Source organism: Pseudopodoces humilis, chromosome 1 (assembly GCF_049639895.1).
Source record: "Pseudopodoces humilis isolate 2021_Gansu_Grassland_sample_001 chromosome 1, ASM4963989v1, whole genome shotgun sequence".
In the NCBI taxonomy this organism is placed as follows: domain Eukaryota; kingdom Metazoa; phylum Chordata; class Aves; order Passeriformes; family Paridae; genus Pseudopodoces; species Pseudopodoces humilis.
Window position 1 is genome coordinate 110,771,041 of NC_142200.1, and position 23,786 is coordinate 110,794,826.

General features: G+C 38.3%; 1 protein-coding gene across 2 annotated transcripts in view; it reads right to left on the minus strand.

Moving 5' to 3' along the window:
• Positions 1-23,786, minus strand: part of GPD1L (glycerol-3-phosphate dehydrogenase 1 like) — a 39,400-nt gene that overhangs the window by 6,810 nt on the left and 8,804 nt on the right. The window contains exons 4-8 of one of the 2 annotated variants that reach the window (XM_005518975.3): positions 22,853-22,991; positions 21,585-21,697; positions 13,413-13,646; positions 12,931-13,037; positions 7,138-10,097 (exon numbers count right to left, since the gene is read on the minus strand). In XM_005518975.3, coding sequence (XP_005519032.1) covers positions 10,001-10,097; positions 12,931-13,037; positions 13,413-13,646; positions 21,585-21,697; positions 22,853-22,991 — 690 coding nt within the window. In that variant the 3' untranslated portion in view covers positions 7,138-10,000. Of the gene's footprint in view, positions 1-7,137; positions 10,098-12,930; positions 13,038-13,412; positions 13,647-21,584; positions 21,698-22,852; positions 22,992-23,786 lie in introns of those variants that run through there. The other variant, XM_088063849.1, reaches the window with a different exon arrangement.

A 23,786-nucleotide genomic window follows, 5' to 3' on the forward strand; every position in this document is an offset into this window, starting at 1 on the left:
TTCTTCTATGAGCTGTCTGAAATCACTAATGAAGGTTTTCTTGATGTAATTCACAAGTAAAGGAAATATGACTAAGTGGATTACTTCAGTTCATCCTGTTAAATCATCAGTTAAATCCTAAAATGCAGGATTTAATAAATTATCTTCATCAATAGCAATGAAAAACACTGGGATACCTCAATGGGTATTTCAAGGTATCTATCTAAACAGCAGCTAATTTATAGATGATGTCCTCCAGCCTGCAAAAATACTCCAATATAGAAAGCAACCCAGTCTAAGGCAACCAGTGATAAGAAAAAAATACGCAGAAAAGGGGAAAAAATGCTGGTGAAGACCTGTCCTCTACTACAAGGACAGGTATTCCATCGTGTTTTTATAACAGCACAGAAAGGGGAGCCATTCAGGAGCCATGAAAGGGGGCCTCTCTAGGAGAGGAGAATGGAGGGTTTGCAGATCCTCAATCTCTCTCATGTGAGTGTGAGTGATACAGTTCAAGTCTAAGTCTGAATTTGGGGAAGTGAAGAAGAGGCAGGACTTGAAGGACTACACCCCCCATGTACTTGTTCTCTGTGTATCCCTGCCTTGAAAAATAAATCATTATTTCCCAGTTCTTCATTAATGTGATTGAAAATAATTTTTTTAAGATGAATAATAAAGAGAGGCATAGACTCCATGATCACTACATAGAGAAATTACCTTTACCCTTTGTGTGTGGTAGTGAATCCCTTGACATAAGTTGTTCCAAAAAAAGCCACTAATTCATTATAATCAGTCAAGAATGCTGGACTAAAGAAGATGCAGTAAGCTGTGCTCATTCACAGGCAGCACAGAAAATAAAAAATTTGCCAACCCACATCACCACCAACCCCAAACACTCTGAATCCATATTAAACTGAAGATCAGCTATTTCTTGAGATTTGCCTACTGGATTTCAATACATTTTACTAATCATCTCAAAATAGATAATTCTTTTGAAAGCAAAATAACCTCTCCAAAACTCTATCTAGCTACACAAAGACCTGGAAATAAGCATGCCCAAGAAAACTGCATTGAATAGAGATAAATCATATGTTAAGACTAATACTTCAGAATTGAAAGCAGACTTGAAAATTAAACGTTATTCCTGTTCAAGTGTTGTCTGTGCATGCATTTCCTTTTAAAAATGTGAATTTAACACTCAGAAGCAGGTAGACAGCAAGCAGTCCCAGGGAATGATGTCACTGGTTCCTTAAAGTATGTCCAGCAAGGTCAGCAATCTGAGGAACTGCCTTCTAACAGTCCAGTTGAAATGCTTTTATCCTGACTCAAGCAGGCTGCCCTGAATAGTTTAGGTTTCCTGCTCATTCAGGATGAGTATAACTTCTGTAACAATAAAACATTCTCATTTTAGTGATGCATTCAAGGAGGACTTGTGTGAAGCCTGGTTATCTGGTGCAGAGATTCCAGTCATTATAACATAATGTGTTTTAAATCAGTCTAGTAAAACTCAGTAATTAACACAAGGTAGCTTGAACTGAGCTTCTCAAGTGTTCCCATTATGTTTCCTAAAATCTGTCTGTCCACGCACTCTGGGCCTAATTACTGTCCCAACATTACAAGAACAGAGACGCTCAAATCTCCCAATATTTGCTCACTGCTCCTTGGATGCTATCCCGATCCAACCCACATGCTGATACGACAGGTTCTAGCTAAACACAGTCATTTCACATGAATCCCTCTTCAAAAGTCATGTTACCACATCCACTACTCTTCACTTTGCACTGATTACAGGAGTAATTAAAAAAAAAACCCAAAACAGTGATGCTGGCTTTGTGCTAGGGAAGAGAGCTTGGGTACAACATGCAAGTTCTCAGATGGAAGCAACCAGGAACATTTCCAGCCCACCTATTTTAAATTAATAAAATCACATCTGGAGTGTCCCTGGAGTGTTCTTGCTCAATTGTTTTCATTTAACCTCAACCTCTGATGGCAACAGGGCAGAGCTGCTGGCGGTATTATACTTACTTGGTTTTAAGATCACATAATAAAACATTAATAGCCAGGTTTATGGCTACCTTGCCATTACCTAGGGCTCCCGCTTCTAGTTCTGAATCTGCAATTGCAAAAGAGAAGGAAGATAATTCCCTCAGAAATTCAGGAAGAGCATTTTGAGGAGGTTTGCTTTGAGGACTTACGTCCGACTACTTAGTCAGACCTAATCCTGCTTAGTTTAGCTCTGAGAAAAATCACAAACTGATGAGGAGGTAACCAACACTTCTGATTACTTCTCACTTGTTAAATACAGTATGTGCAACCCCAAGGAAGTTGCAGATATTTCTCTTACCAGCCTTTCTCATAACCATCATCACATTTTCATGAACTCTCATGATCCCACAGAAAAGTGAGTGAAGTGCGTATTTTCTCTCCATAAGTTGTCTAGAATGCATGAACAACTTATTTTTCTCATCTTAGTTTTCCATTTCTTGCTTGTAGAAACAACACATGGAATGGAAAGGGAACTTCAACAGTTTTATCTCTATGCATTTTGATAACACCAAGTGTGCTTGTGAAATCTCTCTTCTGCTTCAGCAACTGCTAAGTTTCTGAGGAGACATTTTCCAGGTTTTAGTTTTAAAAGGAACGCTGCTGCACTAAGTTGTTATCATAAAGCCATGCCTGGTACAGACTGACAGGCCAAAGGGGACTTCAATCAACTCTCAACAGCTTTGTCTTCATTCTTTCTGTATTTCAGGGCATGTTTTTGTATTACCATCTCTTGCACTGGTTAAAACTGACTTAGGCTCATTCCTTATGTTCCAGCAAATGCAATACTTTGCATTCTATTCCCTCTCTTGTCCTCACATAGTACATACATGTTAACACTTAAAAGGATTTACCTGTAGGGTTTGCAGTGCAACCCCATTCCACTGATTCCTTTCAGAAAGCTAATTGTGCCTGCTAGCAAACACCTCTGCTGCTCTAGCCTTGCCCAGCTTTGTCAAGGCTAAATACACATTGTATTTTGGAAGAAAAGCCACACCTGGAAATTGTCATACCTGGAAACTGCACATTCCTCTGTCAAATGGCTTCAAGGAGCTGAATTACCAGTTTTTGAATGCATCTGTGAATAATGTATAGTCATTCATAAGATGGAGATAAAATTTCTGAGGGGGAAAAATCATGTAAATGAGCATAGTAACTAGGTAGACTACAAATAAGTGTAGGATACTATGGCTTCAGAACAGGAATACATTAGAATCAACATAAGCAGCTTTTGTTAGAAAGCTTAAGCAGAGATGGGTTAAAGATCATTGCTAGCTACCAAGATCTTGGTGCGATCATTTATAAAAGAGACTTACAGCAGCCTGAACAACTGCACCAGAAATACCACTAAGAAACAACTTAAGCTGCTGCTATTTTAAAACAGTCAATATATGAATAAAGATGGGAGTGGAATAAGGATTAAACCCAAGAGTATGAAAGCCTGGAAGACCTTATTCCTCTTAACCTCTCTGCGGGGCATCAAATATAAGACAAGGCAAAATGCACATGGCAGTACGCTGATCCTTTTTTTCCATGCTGGCTAAAGCTCTGGGAGTAATGAAAGGTATTCCTTATCTATAGTAGCCTACAGCCTGAAAAAATGCAGATAAAGAAAACAGGAGGGTAAAACTAAACAAAGACAAGGGAAGACTGGCTCGACTAAGTGCTACTGCAATTACCACCTAGCTTGAAGCAAATGATGTTGATGACATCATCATTAAATTTTATAAAAGCCCAGAAACAACAAAATATCTGAAGCATCTCTGTCACATTTCATTGCAAATCTGCATGGTAAGTGGGAATTAGAAAAAAAATATAAATTCGGTTTAAAAATACCACTAAAAATACTTATATAAAACCTGGGCTTTAATCCAAAGCACAAGTACAGCCAAGGCTGGCTCTGCTCAGCTATCTCAGTAACGAGCAGCTTGCTTTGTGCTCACTTTGCTTTCAAGTATTTAGAGCCTCCTAAAGCATGGATCACAATACATGCAGGTTTATTTCTCCATGCAACAATACAGGGAACGGGTACCACAAAAAAAGAACAGCATGTTCTAAAAAAAAAAGTCTCACAGTCCCGAGCAGCTGTGATGCAAGTGCTTTTGTTTGACTTTGCATTTCAAATACTAGTATTCAAAATGATGTAGATCAGGAACACAGCCAGTGCTTGCTAACAGATTTGGCTTGCTTTCTAGCTCTCTCCAGCCTTTAAATAGCAAAAGAGCAAACTAAAAGTCCCCAAGGCTGTACTTTCTGAGCCTACCACATGCCTGTGCTCAGTAATCATCAAACTGAAAGATACTCACCAAGTCCACAAAAACACAAACCATACAGAAGAAATCTATCACACTGAGAGCTGAAGTATGTTCCTATGACAAGAACTGGGTTTATAATAAACCTGGATTTGGAAAAAGAAAGGGCAAAGTAGTTCAATTAATGTCACTATTATTTTCACCTGAACATGAAATATGTACTATTCTCTACAAATGCAGCATTTCAAAGCTTCAGGGACTGGCAGCATGGATGTGATACTGTATCCCTGAAATAGCAGCACTGTTATCAATTATCCCAACTTGACTTATTGCCATCACAGGCAGAGAGGACAGGCTGGAAGAAATCTGTACACTAGCTTCACAGCCAGACAGCTTTAAATGGATAGACAGACATTAGCTAGTGCAAAGGCAGCTGAACATTAATCCTCTTGGTGGCCTTGCTAAAATCCTGTGCAAAATTCCCAGCACCTTACAAGGCTTATTTGGGCACACGAGCATTCAAAAGCAAGGTAAGCAAGGGTTTACCTGTGTAGATGAGCATGTGTGAGCATGTACACACATCCAACCTTCTGATATGAAGAACACTTCTTAAGATTCACTATAAAACACATACAGGTGCAGCTAGACAAAGATGAGAACGAAGCTGGAAAAGGCACAAAGAAAAGCTGTAGGGTGAAGGACACTACGTGACTCTCATCCAGGTGAGAAAAGGAAACATGCAGTGTAGCAAAAAACAGCAGTGCTAACATCAGAGCAGAATGTGGATTACACTAAGTGGACTCTGGCAGCTACATCACCTAAAAAATCAGGATTGATCACACAGGTCAGAGTGATACTTTATTTATCATTCATTGATTCCTTCAGGATAACTTACAGGAAGGGCATACTTTTAAAATCAGTAATTCACACAGTTTCTAGTAACTTACAGAAATAACCAACAAATGGTCCCCAATGCCCCTACAACTACCCTTCACTAAACCTAAAACAGATACTGTAAGTAACAGGTAAATGTAACAAATAGGTAAATTCAATTTAGACATGGGGAACTCTGACAGAGATACCATTATGCTGGGTGTCATCCCATTGTTCTCCTCTTAAAATCCAGTTTTGCAATTGTTTTCTCTAAGAGCAGGACTAGACTGACAGATCAAGAGTATCTCAAAGCCCTTACCCAAAGCAGGGATCTAAAATCAAGATTCAGAACAGACTGAAAGAGAACCGTGTTTCATTTAACCCGAATGCCAAACACCTCTCCTCTGCACATGTTGGGATTGAAGGCAGATGCTCTTCTCATCCATTATTCAAAATGGAAGTGTTACCTTTTAGTGCTCAGATTTCTATCAGCTCATGGCAAATCACAGGAGAAAAATCCACGCAGCCAGGAGACAGGCAGAAAATAAAGAGTTTTACACTTTCTAATAATATGACGTGCCATGTGTTCCAGGACATTTTATTTCAGCATTATACAATTTCACTGCTGTGAAATCTATGTAATTCATTCATATAACTCCAGGCTTATAATGAAGTCCAGGTTGGCAGCATTATGAAGAACCATCAGCACAGGCCACTGGACACTGACTTCTTGTCTGCCACACTTCTTGTACAGCCTGGCTGTTATTTGCAGTCAGACAATGAGAGACAGTCTGTTTGCACTGATTTAGTGAGAAAGCACTACCCCTTCAGAAGATTCATAAAACAAAGGTGTCCATCCTAATTTTCTTGTGATGGTTTTTACTCTTCTGTTGACTCAGACTAAGTAGAATTTAAGCCCTTTTCAATGGCATGTTTGAGATAATTACATATTTATTCTATTGGTTGATTTCACGCACTCTTAAAATAAATATAATTTTGAGGCAAAATTACCATAAGAAATGACCTAATTGCTAAAATTCCATCTTAAAATTAGGAATAAAATGTGTCCAGGCAGATTGCTGGGCAACCATCTTTACTCCTCTTGGCATCTGTATGTGTAAATGATGGATTAGGACATTGCTCTCATTTTACTAACTGCTCTGAGGCTTCCAGTAGACAATGCACTATTCTGGTCACCAAAAAAACCATACTTGTTTTACAGTATGATGTCCCACACTAAGTAGCAGCCATTCCTTTCCCTGAACACTTGTGACACCTCCCACCCCTCTAGCTGATGTACAAACTGACAAAACTGAGCACAATGCGCTCTTGTTACTTCCCAAAGTCTTTCAACTTCAACACCCGACAGAAACGAACACTGGGTACACCATACAGGAACCCCAGTGATACTGAAAGAGCTCACTGACCATATTGTCCAACAGCTGAGGTAGTGGCTGTTGCCCTGTACTTGGGAGGGTCTTAGATGACAGGCAAAGCAGTGCCTTGGGTGGAGGTTATAATATGTTGGGCATTTTATACCAAATCCTTTCCTCCATCCTTTCCTCAATTCCAGTGGACCGACAACACACGCATCTGGTGCTGAATTATAACCATCTTCTAAATACAAGCAACACACAGTAAGACAAGTGCAGTCATACAGGAACCTCAGGAAATTCAGAAATGGTCAGAAGAGTAACTCCGGAGCATGTGGAGTCAGACATTTACCGACCAGTGCCCTCCAGTGGCTCCCACAGCAATTGAAGGAATTGAAGACAAGAACTTGTTTTCAGAGGTCAAAGACACCACAATTCTACCACTAATAGAAAGAAAGAAATTGCTGACATCTGGATGCCAAATAGCTTTTTAAAATCTATGTTCTTGCATGGCAACCTCATATCTGCTATCATTGCATACCGCAACCAGAAAAACCCAAGCTCCATCAAGTGACTAAAATATTAATTGCAAGCCTTGTAAAATGAGACAACAGAAGTGATTCTCAAGACAAAAATGTTTATTTGTAGTAATTCTTCAAACAGGTATACATTCACCATCTCTAAACAAAATCAGTACATATGACGAGGGCAAGTTGAGTAAGTAACATTAGAATGTAATGCCTTCCTTAGCAATTAAAGTTCATAAACCATATTCTTGGTTACAAAATTTATGACCCTCTCATACAGGGTTAATGTTTTCAGTAAGACTATCCCAGTACTAGGCAAAACAGAGTGTCTGCAGAGCAGGCTTCTAATCATTCAGTTCCAGTACCATGTCACTCTTTTAATGAGCAGTAAATATCATTGGGGAAAAAATATCTAGTGCCAAGCTGAGTGTTATCCAGCACTAAAAAGCAAATGCAAATAATGAACTCTCAATAGAAATTTAAATAAACTATTTTAGTTATTTTAGTTACTGAAACCTCACTTCTTGTCTGAAAAAACAAGTATTGTAACAGACTGGAGGAAAGAATTCCATAAAAAGCTTTTCTCTGGATTTGCCTTAGAATATAGATTTCTCTATAAAATAAGAACAATTAAGATTTGGGAATTTCAGTGGTAGAAGTAGTATTGGAATAGTAAAGAAATAATTTAAAAATATATATTAATTTACCACATTTAGCTCATATAGCCCTTTAGGTATCTTACAAAAATGCTACTGTCCTACATACTGCATGTAAAAAAAAGAAGTTCATATATATAATGTGTATGTACACATACAACGGAAAAGCCACCAATTTGGTATTAAAAAAACAGAACAAAACAAAGCATAAGCAAACACACTGAAAGTTATGCAGTAATGAGGAGCATATGCTCCATGTGTGCGTTAGCGTAACAGTGCTTCCAACCTTAGAACATCCTCTTAAATGTCTAACCAGAGTGCTTGCTTCAGGTCAGCTCTACCAGTGATGTTCCCAACTGCCACAAACATCTGGTGTCACTTAACTTCCAGTCATCTCTTATATTTAGCACTAAATCAGAAGTAAGGCAAAATAACTTTTCACACCCCTGAATATCTGAGGACATTCATGAGATCTTCCAAATATTAATTCAAAGCAATTCAGGAGCACAATAAAATGGTACCCCTGAGTGGAAGGGCCTTCCTGCCTACACACACAAAGCTGCCCTGAAGCTTCCCTGTTTCAGAGTAGTCTAGGCTATGTAAGTATGACAATTATTCCCAGGCATCCTCTTTTTTTAAACAAATTTTGAATGACAACCTAAAATTTCACGATGGGTGTGTGCGCTCATGACTTCTGATCTAAAACCGGCACAGTGAACAACAGTTCTGACACTGCTCAGACGTTAGGTGTGGATATTCAGAGCAGACAGGCAGTCTTGTTCTATAAATTCTAATGCCAACCCTTGTCTCCCATTTGGAAGGAGTCCACTCTTAATGTACGTAGCAAGTATTTCACCTCTCCGCCCCCACTTTAGTATACAAGAAAAGCAAAACAGATTTTACTTATCTATCTTCTCTTGCATCAATTAAAAAACAATCTAAAAAGATCAACCAAACCAACCTCTCCCACCTTTAAACTCCATAAAATCACAAATCTTCCAAGAACAAATAAAACTAACCTCCCTGATAAAACAAAGGTTCCTGAAAAAACCTAGTTGAGATCCCTGGGGAATAAAAGAGATGGATGCCTTTGAAAAGCCTTCTGGGAGGTTAGTTGTAAAGGATTTGATTCAGCACCCATCAAAGCTTTGTCCAGTGAAAGAGTAACTCCAGAACTGGGAAGACTGGATCAGGACTACAGCCCAGTGGACATGCCAGACACTGGCAGGCACTGAAATGAATGCGGTCATCATACTGGCACACAACCCTTCTGACGATACAAGCATGTGTTGTACCAGGGAATTCTCCTGACATTCCTTGGAGTGTTGTGGGGAGCCCAACACTTTGCAACTAAGCTGAAAACACAGCAGAACAACTTGGAGCAGTGGATACCCAAGGGTATTCTTCACCACCCAAACAACAATACCAGTGAAGAACAACCACAGGAAAAACAATAAAATGAACGGTAGGCTCTAGGGTTCAGAACACTGAGGTCTACACCTCTGGCTTATTTTGGGGAATGGGATTCTAGAAGAACCTAACACTGAGGAATAGTAAGGGAGAAATGGAGAAATACAAAAATGCAAGGATTAAAAAACAGAAGGGGAGGCAATGATCCCCCTCTAGAATATTCCCTTTAAAACAGTGTAATTAAAAACTTTAAATTCACTTAGACATTTCAAAGTAGCCTGACAATTTCAACAACTTTCAAAAATCAAAATATTCTTCACTAGAGTTCATTGAAATATCCCTGTAGCCCCCTGAATAACTGCTACAACTTGTTTTGCATTAACATTGCTTAAATTAATATAGTCATAAGCATGCAAAAATGTTAATATTTAATTGCGTATACAGAATAAAACAAAGCTCTAACAGATAGATTCCTAGTATTTCAAGGCTTGATTCATTCTCTGATCAAAACCACTGGGATTCTTCCCACAGTGTCCAGCAGATTTTGGACTAGGCTTTGATATGAGACAACAAAGCATTGTGTTTTATGGTGTAGGAGCAAACTCAAAGTACACTTGTGTATATACCAGGCATGTAGCACAACTTTTGCATTGCTTATCTTAAAAGAGTTGCACTTCAGCCAGTAAAAGGACAATCACCAAACCAACACCACATGCTGTGTCAAACCAGGCTGGGTAACAAACACCGATACCTGCTCAGAGACATTCATGTTGTTCCTGTTGCCTAAGAGCAGCTTTGAACAAAGCTTAATGATAGCTACATCCACTTGAACCCAGACATGAATTTGAAAGGCAGAAAGCTGCATGAGTACTACAGCCTGATGGATTTTACTTGTGCTCTGGATGACTTTGAAGGCAGGATATTATCTCTTTAACAGGTCTCCCCTCATAGCAGATTTGATACACAGCTGTGAAGAGTGGAAACCTGAGGAAAGAGGGTGGGGAAAGTGAACACAGTGTAAATTTTTCTGTAACATTTTCTTAAATGAAAGAAATATAAAAGGGTGAGGAGAGGGAGGGGGAAAAGGGATAGGTGGGAAAAATGATTTCTTTTTTCTATTTGTTAGGGGCAAATGCTGGGCTGAAAAGCAGGGCATAACTACAGAACCTCCACACATCTCTGAAATAGAGTGATTCTCAGAAGCCTAGCTAGCTATAATGGAGCCTGAGACATTAATTATGTATGGAACAACCGTAAAGTGATCTAAAAAATAAATAAAAAACATTTTTCCTGACTGTTCTTACAGCAGTACCCATCTGTGGTTAAAAAGGATGACTAGCACATCCATTACACAGTACTTTTGAGCAATAACTTGATAAAGCAGAGTATGACCAAAAAAAGACCCAGGAAGACATTGAAAGTCAATTTTTTAATAAGAAACCAAAATTAAGCCTGGATTTTATTTTATTTTTTTTTTAGATTTGCCATATCTCCAACAACCCCCAAATTATTCAGGCTTCTCTGATAATCTAAAGGTTTGTTAAAGCCAAGATGCTTTACAGAAATTTGTATTTGCTTTCTGGCTTTCTGTCCATCCAGATAGTAATAGCCAGGCAAGTTCCAATTTCATTCAAAGCCTGGTAAATTTTAGGCATCTGTTCACCAAGTACATATACTATTTCAGCATGGCTTTTTATAATGATGAATTTTGACCAATGGAAATAAAAAATAAGGGTCACTGGAGATGGTGAAATAGTTCAATTTCTGAGTGATTCAGAATACATCTGAACTAGGACTTTCTCCTTAGGAAAGGTGTCCCACCAGCCACTCTAAAGCTTTATCTGTAATGCACATTTCAGTGTTGAGCAGTACTGAGCACAATATATGATGGCCTATACATTCTGCTGTCACATATTACATTACAGTAGCTCTGCTATCAGCACATTGCCCTGAACTAGACCAACTTGAGTTTTATTTCTACTTCATTGGTGGAAAAAAAATTATCATATAGCCACATAGCTGCTCTCTCAAATCTAATGCTAAACTGCTTAGATTGCAAAACCCTTATAAGGAAATCTGCAGGAAAAAAAATTACACAATAACTTCTGCATTCCTTAACAAATCTCACTTATCACTCACTTTGTATGATGTACTAGGCTGAAGGGGGGTTCATATGCTGTTACCATATAAGCTCACATGTAGGCACTAATACAATTTACTATGTCTATGTGAGAAGAGGCCACAAAACAGGTGGACCTTCTGAAGCAAAAGCAGGTTTCCTACAGGTTTAGGTACAGTCCTGCCAGTTATTTTTCAGTGAAGAAGAACCACTACTACAAACCACAACCTAATACCTAAGTCCTGCTGCTTTTCCCAGAGAACATTATTGTGCATAGGTCTGCTACACTTCATGTGGAGAAACCAGTACCAAGGCTGACTGCAACCTCAGACCCAGCAAATTCCAAATGCATCTTACCCCTGAGCACATCAAGAGAGCAGACTACAACTGTTGAAATAAAGAAAAAAGTAATTGCACCACAATATCAATAGGCATCAACCCTGCTACCAAGGCTTTTCTGAACTTTGACTTTTGCACATTTCTATGTAGCCTTGGGAATAGTTTTGTAGGACCACAGTACGAAATTCTACCCTTACCTCTTCACTTTGAAACCATGGCTGTGTTTTATGTTTTAAAGCTGCTTTCAAAAGTCTTGTTGAATGAGAGCTTTTATGAAGAACTGACACATATATGTTGGCATACCAAAAGGAAATTAGCAACACTGTTTTTATGTCTTTCATTAAAAGCACAACCCAAAATCATCTATAATGCACTCAATTTGTTGTAAGATAGAACAGGATACAAAACAACACTCAAACACAGCATCCTGTTTAATTTAGGGAATCATAAACAGGGAAGAATGAAGCCAACATTTTAATTACTTTTTCCTGCATTTAGCTTAATTACTGTACACTGAGGAGACAGACTTAGGTACCTTACATCCAAAGACAGTATTAAAACATTAATAATTTAATGCAGCTAGACCCAATAAAGCTAGACTAAAAAATACTTTTGAAAAAAAGTAACAAGGCTTGGTGTTTTGACTGGCAGTTTTTAAATTTATAATCATTCCTCTTTTACAAACAGGAACAGATAAATGCATCCCTTCATCTCATAAGGAGACAACTCTGTGTGTGGCTATAGGAATCATTCATGTTCTGACTCAAATACAAGTGAACAAAGCCAGGACAATCTGCTTAATTTCATACCACAAAGAAAATCCCCCTGACCTACAGAGGCAGATGGGAGATTTTAACCAACAGCAAACTGGAAGTCACGTAAAGAAGGAGAATTGCAATATTTAAGCTAGAATCCATGTGATGGAAGCAGTCACTCTATTCAGATGATCACCTAGCTCATCTCCTTGGAGGTAAGTAAAGAATTTCCTAGAATGAAATGAGATGTAGAGACTTTTCACAGTCTCTTTAGGAAGTGCTACTTCTACTTTCATACATTTTTTTTTCTTTTCACATATTAAAACGCACTTGCTGTGCTTTTCTGCAGTAGCAGAAGGCAATACTACACTCTGCAAACAGAAGGATATTCACAAATTTAACATCACACTAATAGCTCTATCTACATTAATATTATTTTGAGGTTCTATTCACTTCTCTCTCTGATGTTAACTTTTATTCTACTGTTAGTACATTGATCTTCCTTTTGGCTACTACCTTCATGAAGATATCAAAACCAAATATGCAGGAAGAATTAAGGAGATAAAAAAGGGGTATGTGGAAGTTGTTGTCTGTTCTTACTCACTTGTCCAGCATTCCCTTCTGCTTCAGGATGCGATACACTTCTGCAGAAGTCTGTGGTCCTTGCAATTTCTGACCATTCAACATTTCTTTCTCTAATTCTTCAATAGACTAAGCAACAGAGGGAAAAAAGAAAGCAAAGGAGAGCTATGATAAAATTTTCAGAAGCCTGACATCATCTGGATGAAAAAAGTAAGTTACTGAGAGATTTTTCCTTTTCAAAAGTGATCTTGAGTGAGCATATAGAATATTCTCCTATGTTTTTGTTTGTAAGTATTTCTAAATTTGCATCTCACAATGTCTTATCTCTCAAGCTTTTTTTTTTTTATCACCATCCCACCACCTTTTAGTACCTTTACACTCATCCTAGCCAACAGACTTAAGAAACAAGAAAAAACAGAAGGGTATGCACTCACTAAGATACCATGACTCAGATAACTCTACTATTATTCCAGCAAACAAGGAGTTGCAGTACTTATAAGGTACCTTTCCAGTTTTAACGAGTGCTTCTGCTACACGTCGATTCCGGCCACCGTAACACGTTGTGATGAGATCAGCAATGCCACAGCTCTCCAGGAAAGTTGCAGTAGAAACCTGCCCTTTGCAAAAAATTTTGGCAAAGGCAATCATCTCCATTAGGCCAAGGCGAATAACAGCAGCTTTGGTATTGTCACCGTAGGAAAGGCCATCACAGAAACCAGCTCCTACTGCTACTATATTCTAATAGGAAGAGAAATGGGAAATGACTCAATTACTGCTTACAGATGTCCTTAAGGACTGCAAACACTTTACTGCTGAAAGACTAGGTTGTTAGTTTGGATTATTTTGGTTTGGGGATTTTGATGTCTATGGGATAATCTAAAATAAAAAGAAAAAAAATATGTAAAGTCTTCCATTTTCAAGGATAAAAGCATAGTTAAAGCTCTAACACAAGTTACCCCTGAGGATGTAGAGCTATTATTATTGACCATCTTTAAAAACAAACAGGTTGCACTACACCCAAACAAGGTTTTAGCTAGATTGAGCTATTCCTGCCCTGATGTAGGGGTGAAATTAGACTGACATCCTACAGTCCTTTTATCCAGATTTTGTTTATGATTAAAGCGACAGTACAGCTAAAAAGCATTTACTGATTTCCATGATGACATGCTAAGGGACCAAATTCAGCCAAGCCAATAGTATCCAGCCCTTTTAAGTATGCAGAGTTTCTATAACCATAATAGTTAATAAAGGATTCCCAAAAGGTTCATGACACAGGAAGACCTCCCTCAGCAAAAAAAAGTGTTTGCTTTATCCTTAGATCTAGTGACAGCCTTCTATGAAGAATGTGCTGTTAACATTCAACTATTTGGTCCCTGCTTTAGTTACAGAACATAAACATTGGATGAGACACATTTGAGAAAAGTGACTATTTTCTGGCTTGGGAGTCAGAGCAGATGCTAGCCATGGTTCCACCATCCCCACTAAAAAAAATCCATCTAACACAACAAACCCTACCAAAACCCACAAAAAAAGATGGCATTCTGACATATTGGTAAAGCAAACAAGGAAGTTTGAATGTTAATATCTTCCTGCATGCAGCAGCAGCAGCGGTGACCTCAACAGAAAGCACAGGAGGACCAATATTATGACTCCTAATGTAGCACCCGATGCAGGGAAAAAAATAAAATTAAAAAAATCATCTTTAACTGTTGATGAAGAAAGAACAACAATCAGAAGATATGACTGAAAATAATCAGCTAATCAACAGCTGGTTTGGTTTTCGACTGTAAGAACCACAAATTTGAGGCAGCTGCAGAGTTGTGTGGCCAGTCATGGCTAGGTGACTAAATCAAATGAGGCTAGAGGATCAGTCATTCCTTTTTCAGCAGCTAGCTGAGGTCTAAAGGTGACCCTAAAAATTGCAGACAGATATCCCAGAATTAGATCTGAAGCAGCCCAAGACAGACAATTTTAAAATTTGCTCATTTAAATCATCTTGGCTTAGATCTTGGCTGTGGTGATTCAGTCAAGGTATGTTTTCATCAGATGTCTCTTGTAGAGCAACCTCTAATATTTTTTCATTTGATGCCACAGCAAGAGGAAGTCAAACAGATATTTAAATAGTTTTCATATGGGATAACCCATTCAAATGGATTTTACATGTATGTGAAGTCAGCAAGTATTTAGCATTCAGCTAAAAACACACACATGACTGAGCAACCTTTGGGCTTCCATATACTTCTTGAACATTCCCATACTAAAGCTTCCCCTTCCTTCAAGCTTTGTCTGCTTGACGTTCCATTTTGAAACAGTCTACTTGATCACAATATGATTTGGTCTACAGTACTTCGTTGTCTACTTGTAGCTTTTGCAGTGTTTGTCTTTGGAGCAACAGAAATACTTATTTAAGTAAGTCACACCAAGACTAGTTACTTCTGAGGAAATGAGGTAGGGAACAAGGGGAGTTGTGAGTCCAACTCTAAAACACTGAGCTCCTTGTTTGTACAGTGTTCCCATTGTACGTTCTCACAGTTTGCAAATAATGAGAAAACAAGACAACGGATTATGCTCGAGAACACACCCCTATGCCTAGGAGACTTATATCCTGGTATACATATCACTCAGGCACAACTATTAATTTACAATGTCTACCATCTGGTTTTATTTAAATCCTTGAAGAATCTCTGACAACTGTCTTGTGCCTAATATACTGTAGAAAACTAATTATTCCACATTGAAAGTAATACCTTGCTCAAAGATGAGCCACCCCTTTAAAAACAACAACAAAAAATCTCACAAAACTTACAACTGAGTTATCCTTCTGTCCCAAATAAGACCAAAATGGACATTTTGTTACTTGAAATCTCTGGCTGTGGGCACTAAGCTGAGCTTTTTTCAGGAAGATGCACAAGTGAAACACAAATTGACACACGAGCCTAGTGGCACTACCACTATTGTGATCCTCTGAGAAGTACACAAGGCAGGAAGGGTGAGTGACCTGGCAAAAACTTCTTTCTGTATCTCATATGGTTGATTTTGAATGCTGCCACTGACTAAGACTACACCTGAAATGTCCTGTTTTCAGTTAACTTCCTTCTTAGTAGCTGTTATAGTGCTGTGGTTTGAGTTCAGTGTGAGAATAGTGTTGATAACACATTGATGTTTTGGTTGTTTGCTAGTAATGCTCACTTTAAGAAAGGAACTTTTTAGTGTCCCATGCTCTGCCAGTAAGCAGGTGAACAAGAGTCTGGGGTGGGGGTAACATAGCCAGGACAGCTGATCCAAACTGGCCAAAGGGATACTCCATACCACAGAATGCCATGCCCGGTATATAAACTGGAGGCAGTTGGCCAGGAGCCAGCAATTGTACTTGGGGACAGACTGGTGAACCACTGCAGCGTGCATCACTTGGTTCTTCTTGGGTTTTCACTCTGTCCTTCATTAAAATGACTGTTACTACTGCTGTTCTTGTTACTGTATTTTCCTTTATTTCAATTATTAAACTGTTTGTATTTCTACCCATTAATTTTACTTTTTACCACTTACTCTCCTTCCCATCCCTGATGGGTAGATGGTTAGTGAGTGAGTAGCTGCACGATATGTGGTTGCCAGCTGAGATTAAACTGCAACATGAAAGCACAGGAATTCCTGCAAATGCAATGGGAATTCCTGCAAATGCAGTGGGTATGTATTTGTGCAAGAGAAGAGTGTGCACATTTCTGTGAGATTAGAAACCGACTGTATTTGCATGCACACGTGGGAGTCTGAGAGCCCAATAAGGAAGTGCCTACTGACAAACATGTTCCACAGGTTGAATGATACTGTCACAATAACCCCAAAAGGACTGTAACACAATGCTCTTCATAGCCTGAGGCATTCAGAGCTCTCAAAATCACTACATGCTTAAGAACATACATTTCCCCTATCCTGGCATTGACAGCTTTTTACAAGAAAGCACACATCCCAGTGTGTTTTTATATTGCATATCATTTTAAGCTACTAAAATACTTTGCCCTAACAGGTAAGCTGTTCTGGTATCGTGAAGCTGGTGTTAGTCCTAGTCCTAGGTGTTTTAGAACCTGAGCAAGGAATGGATTTAGTTATTTTATCACAGGGATAGTGAAGCTATGCTCCAGAAAAGAAATGCTGATGCCAGGCAGTGCTCACAGTATATGTCAGAACAAATGAGAGAACATGCCCTTTACTTGCACACAACCTGTTGCAAATATGCAAGAGGTCACAAATGCACGGTCAGCAGATGACCAAGGCAACAAAGACAACAAGTCTGCAGACTTTGCTGACAGACTGCTCTCCTACAGAGTCAGTGCTCAGAAGTATTCAATATCCAGCGTACAGCACATCTGTGGAATGCTCATGAAGACAGCCATTCAGCAGCCATTTCTGAGGCAACCATTATTTCTCCATAATTAAATGGATCAATAAGAGAACTAAGCAGAAATGTTATTTCACCTTCCTTGAGGCAGTGTCACAGCTTAGCACAGCCTGCTTTCCCTCTGTTTACACATCAACTTGGAGAAGCTCACTGCTTCCCCTGATGGCTGAGGTCAAATGAAAAGACTCAAAAAATCAAGACAGTATCAGCAGGACTGTCAGAGAGGTTAAGTATAAACTGTTTGCTTGCTCTTGGCGAACTTGAATTTCATTTCCACTTAATCTCAGGAAAAAGGAAAAAACTCTTACAATCAACTTCTATAGTATCTAGACTGACTATCCAACAGTAACTGCCCTAAACACACTTTGCAAGTAACAACGCTGAGTTACATAACTCTGTAAACAATAAATCATCACTATACTTCTTTACTTAAGGCTTAGCTGGAGCCAGAAAGTTTAGATGAGCCTGAAGCAATCTGAAAGGCAACCACAGCTGCTGCTGCTTCTCCTTCCTACAGTAACTCACATCTGTTTTGGTCCTTGGCTGCTGCCACTTAAAGGTTTTTAACTCTCTAGATCCCTGATCATCAGGCAGCTGGAACTTGGCCATTTTGCCATATCCAGACATTAGATTCTCAGTTCTCCTCCTCTCAGCCACCCCTAGCACTGCTGCAACTAAGTGAGGTAAGCTGGGGTACCCAGTTAGCCCTGAGATTGCAGCTACCAATGTTTATACAGCCTCTCAAGGACATGGCCAGGTTCATATCCCAGCTCAGTCTGGCCTCTCATCGGTGCTGCTTTTAACACCACATTGGCACAGGCAGTAAGGACTCTAAGGACACCTCTGACATGGTAAGTCCATGCTGCTCTGCAGTATTACATCCATCAATACCCAACAGCAACTCCGTATGTGGACAGGGCTGCACATCCTATTTTTAGGTGACATAATCTTTAAGCATTTCCTAGGAAGGCCCATTCATTGTCTGGCAAATGGCACATGTACTTGTAGGTGGTCTTGAGTCATGCTGCCTGTAAAGTCAACTGGGCACCTTGAAAAAACTATCCAAATTTCAACTTCATCAATTTCTGTCCTCAACCCTTAGAAAAGGTCAACAGACAAATGTGAAATGTTCATCAGTCCTCAAAAGAAAAAAAATACCCTCACAAAGAACATACCAAGCGCTTTTTGTTCCAACAGCCAGGTTACGGTAGAAAGCTGTTTCTCCTCAGTACCATCAGATTTTGTAAAGTCACTGCCACTGTCCATTCAGCCAGTCTCCAAGCTGACACAAAACTGCATTTTCATGGCACCGATTTCTGCACTTCACTGTATCTCCACCAGCCCACTGTCACAAATCTAAATACAGTTAATGAAGTGGATATTCTATACATACCCATATATATATATATATCCATATATAAAGAGCAATCAAGCACATGTTCTCTTATAATCACCCAGCTGCACTACCTAATATTACAGTCTGAACTCAAACAGGCTTCCAAAAACAAATTTCAAACCTATAATTATCATTGTAAGGGAAAGCTGTGCTCAGAGCATTCTTTGTTACCCTTCTGTATTTTTCACAAGCTTTAGGCAACCACCCACACTGAAAATCTTCCTTGTTTAGAAAGGCGTGCAGAAACAAAAAGTGAAGTAGAGTACAAGCTTTTAACAGCTAGTCCATTATGCCAGTAATACCAGGAAGGTCTCCCTTTCCTAAGCTGGTATTTGCAGAAAGGTGCAGAAGCTGGGAGAATATACTGTTTTCCATAGTTTACTGTTTCTCATCCTTTAAATACCAACACAGGAATTGCTTTTACTATTTCCACATCCAGAAAGACAGTCTGGAGGGATGTGTTTGCCTGTTTACCCCGTCCTCCTTGCTGTATTTTGCAGTGCCACTACTGACATTTTGAATTGGCACTGCTATAGAAAGAGAGTAGAGCCTCTTTTTATGCCTGTGTCTCCACACAACATGACACTGTTACCTTCTGAAATTGGAATTTCCTCCTCCCAGGAAGTTAAACTAAGCTAATTTTCACTGTTTTTTTATGAAGTAACTTTCCAAATTTAACAAACTGTCAGCTGACTGAAGCTCCACATTAGATTTTACTCTAAAAAAAAATACAAAAATATGTCTACTTTTTGAACTTTTATTACGAAGACTATCAGATTAATGATAAAAAAACAAAGTTCTGGCTCATACCCTTAGCAAACAATTCTCCTAATAGAAAATATGTACAGCTTCTAAGAAAAAACACTATTCACACCTGAGTTTTGCATTTTGCTTTACACTATAGCAATAAAACCTTATCCATAGGTTTAATTTTAGCTTTTTTTCTTTCAGAGCCAGACATGCTCCCAATGCATTAATAAAATTCTTCAATCTTTGAGAATAAAACGGCTCATGACATTATTTACATGCTGCCAGCACAAGATTTAGGATTAGCTAGAAAGGGTTTTAAATGAAAAATTACTTTAAAATTACAATTTTATTAATATTTTCTTTTAGATGTAGGCAGAGCATGTTTAAAGACACCACCTATACTAGAATGACAGATCTATGCCACTTGATACCAGTTTTGCCTTTTAATTATGCAAGGAATCCACAGTATTTTTATACCAGTTAATCTATCCTTAATTCACTTTTTGTTTAGACCTTATACCGTGCATTTTTTGGAAATCTCAACTCAATTAACAAAATATACTGCAATCAATAAAAAATGAATAGAGCACACAGAATATAAACAGCTTTTCAGAAATACAACTAGACAGTTCAGTCTGCAGGATCTGTAATGAATAATGAAGCAGAAGAGGGCAATAAAATGGGGTTACAAAAAAACCCCAGAAGTTTTACCTTAGTATCCTTCCATCAAAAACAACAATCTATTCAAATTCTACTGCAATTCCAAAGAAATACTGGTACCTTGCCTTAGACCTTTACAGTGGAGTTTTGAGTGTCTGCTGACTACCTGCCCAGTTTGATGGGCGTGTTCATCTCTAACGCCCTTTCATGAGATTTGCCTGAATAAAAATTTTATGGGACAGGACTCCTTTATTAAACAAGTTTATGCTTGTCAGAAAACATTCTGCTGAGTGTATTTCAAAGAAAAATGAATCTGCAAAACTTTTTCAAGGGCTTCTGTTCTGGTAACCTCCCACATCACCAGATCATTTTAAAGCAATATCTGTGGAGATGAATTACAAGCTCCATAATATCAAGAAATTTCTATCTATATAGTTATTCCAAAGTATGTTGCCTCAAAACACCTAATCCCATCAGTGCACAGACTCATAACCTCCTCTATCACAGGCCTTCCAGTATGACAGCTGTCAAGATGAAATTAAGGAAATTAATATGCCAAAAAATATGCTATTATAGCTATCCATCTACTTTCACTAAGCAGGAATCAGAATTCCTTACCTTAAGACATCATTGCTTGGTGTGGTAGCTTTGCAGCCAATTAATTCAGTTTACTCAAAATTTCAATAGCAAAATCAAAGGCAGACAAAATAATTATCCAAAACACAAAAAATAAATAAGCCAAATTAAACCACTACACCCATCAGAAATCATTCAAGATAGGTATCAGATAATGTGAACTACGGTACTGTTTGCTAGGGTGCCAAACAACTAATGCCTCCCCCTTCACTAATGGCCTGCAAATTAACCTGCAAAAATAGCCATTAAACAATGGTTAAGTTAGCCTTTGCTTCCTGTCAGCATCAATTTTGTTCTAAAAAAATTTTGTATGAGTATCTGTCCAAAATAACTTATTTCCTATTCAGGCAATTTCTGTATGTGGTTATCCACACAAACCTTATGTAGTACATGTCCACAAAAAATAAAACATGAGAGCTCACATTGCTTCAGACAATGAAGAGGGGGATAGTTTTGTCAATAGATACAAAGCATTAATGCCAACTTCCTTCTCCCTTTCTTTTGGTGAACACACTATTGCAAAAAAGAAAAGGGAACTAAAACAGATTTAGAAATATATCAGCCAGGTATATGAAATCAATACTTGCATCAAAGTTGTGTGTAAGTTAAGTGGAAGATGTAGAAGGAGAACCTGGCAGATGGTGAGACACAGATCTAAAAGCCAGCTCTCAGAAAATGCTGCTCCCTCATTTCCCATCTGGTTCTTCTGGAAATGTTACGTGGCAGTTTTACATATTATATAAAATACAATGAACTTATTATTTTAAATTGAAATACCCTCTTTTATTTCTACAAGGATCACTATTTCATCTTTGTATCACCTGCAGCGTGTTAATCTTACCTTCAGAGCACCACAGAGCTCAACTGTATCTGCATCATCTACTACAGTTATTCGGAAGTTTGGAGTCTGCAGGAGTTCTTTGAAGAGAAGGCCATTTTCCAAGATTTTGCAGCCTGTTGAGAGAGAGAAAGGAAAGTTAAAAAAAATGAGTAATTAATTTGTATGATATTTAGCCTTTCCTGTGCAAGCCAAAATGCCTAAAAGCAGAGCTAAAGTTGTTCAATCTCAATCCCATAAACAACCCTGTTTTAAGGGACCAATCACATGTCAACATTGCACTTAAAAACTTTGCACTGAGTTACTCAGGACTTTTTCACAATTTATTGTCTGCTCAGCAACAGGTTCTAAATAACAATGTCATGAATTCTCTACACACTGTCCATTTTTTGATCACTGTCTTGAAAAAGAACAGCTAATAATAAAACAGAGATGAATTAAGACTATGGTAGGAGCAATTAAACCAATTATTTCAAACTCTGCATTCCAGAAAAATAGCTACTGATAAAGGTATGTCAAAGCTGCTTTATTAATCAAGCATGTTGCCCCTGACAAATTTCTAAACACTAGATGTTCAATCATTCAAAATTAAGTTCAATGCAAAAGCTGTGAATGAGATGTTTCAAAGCTAGCAGTGCACAAAACTGTAAAAGTTAACACTGAAAAAAAACCATAATGTGAACTCAGTGCTATAAAGTATGAGTACACACCTTTCTAGAAACTGTAAAATCCAAGATTAGGTACATCCTTATGCTGCAAAGGTGTGCAGACATCAACACAGAACTAAAACCATTTCTAGTTTTTGTGGGAACAAAGTATTTTGAGAAATTAAAACAAGATACCTTAAAAAAACAAACAAAAAAGTCAAACCAAAACAAACATGCATGAAGGTACCATCTTGACCATAGCATCTGAGCTGGAGTACAGAATTTATAATTATTCATCCATATAAAGCCATTCAGATCCAAGAAAAATCTTAAACACAGTAATAAAATGAAGCAGTTGTTATATGAAGGGTGATAAAAAACATGCTTGTATTTCACATGCTAAGGTTATAACCCTAGTAAGAATAGGCAAAATTGTGCTCTTATCTCTCCCTCTATTCCCAGTATTGTCCTAGTATTTTTGGAAGTGTAAACATTCTAAGAAATTCAACCAACAGTGTCTGATAACAGTCAGCTAATGTTGAAAACAGTGAAATTTGAGATATTTGGTGTACACCTGTGAGGACAGGTGCACATTTTAGATATTCTTACAAATTGGAACAGTACCTATTGTGGTTTCACAGAATTTCTCTGCTGCCACCTCATTGGCAATGTTAGCTCCCATCAGCACACTGATGTCTATTCCCATCTTCTCTCGAATAATGTCAGAGATCAGTTTGAGTCCCTCCGGGCCTTCATCTATTCCCTGCAGCCAACATCAAATGCAATTACTAAAAAGTCATTCATTAGGCACAGTAGAGATGCAAGCAGAACACAATTAGTCTTGCCCACAGGTGAGAAGTGAAACCAGGCCTATTCAGACAGAGACTAAAGATGACAGGTGTACTACCACAGACACTTCTGCTATTTTGACCTCTCCAAAATGTCTTAGAATTGTTGGAGGTAGCACCTTAAGATTTAGGACTAAACTCTAGATGATGAAACCAGTTTTTATTCTGTCCTCAAAGACCTGATTCTAATTAGCGCTGAGCATTCTGCTTTGTTAACTCAGAAATCAGGTGCTTATTATCAGCGTATCTTTAATCAGTGAAGCATAACCAATCCATCAGTTATGAACCAGACCTGAACTTGGATCTGAAATTGCACTGAAACTCACAAAATGGCATCTGAATAACTTGTTTTGTGAACAGATATCTGAACTGAAATATCAGAGGCAGGTTCCCCAGTGTACAACACCAACAACAGTTTACTAGTAGAAATACAAATGGAACAGTCATTCAAAGATATGTATAAAGCTGAATTACTGAGGATAATTTAACTTCTAAGGATATTTTTAATCTGTATTTATAATGCATTCTTACAAAGTGTGAAAAAGGGCAGAAATAGGGCCTTAGAAAAGATCACCCCACATATTAATACTGCAGAGAAGAAGAGAGTCTGGTACCCTGAACTGTGTGAACTAGAACTCCAAATGAGACCACTTTCTTCTGATAAAACACTTTTCTCCCAGCCTGCTAAATGTGGAATCCTTTTCAGCTTT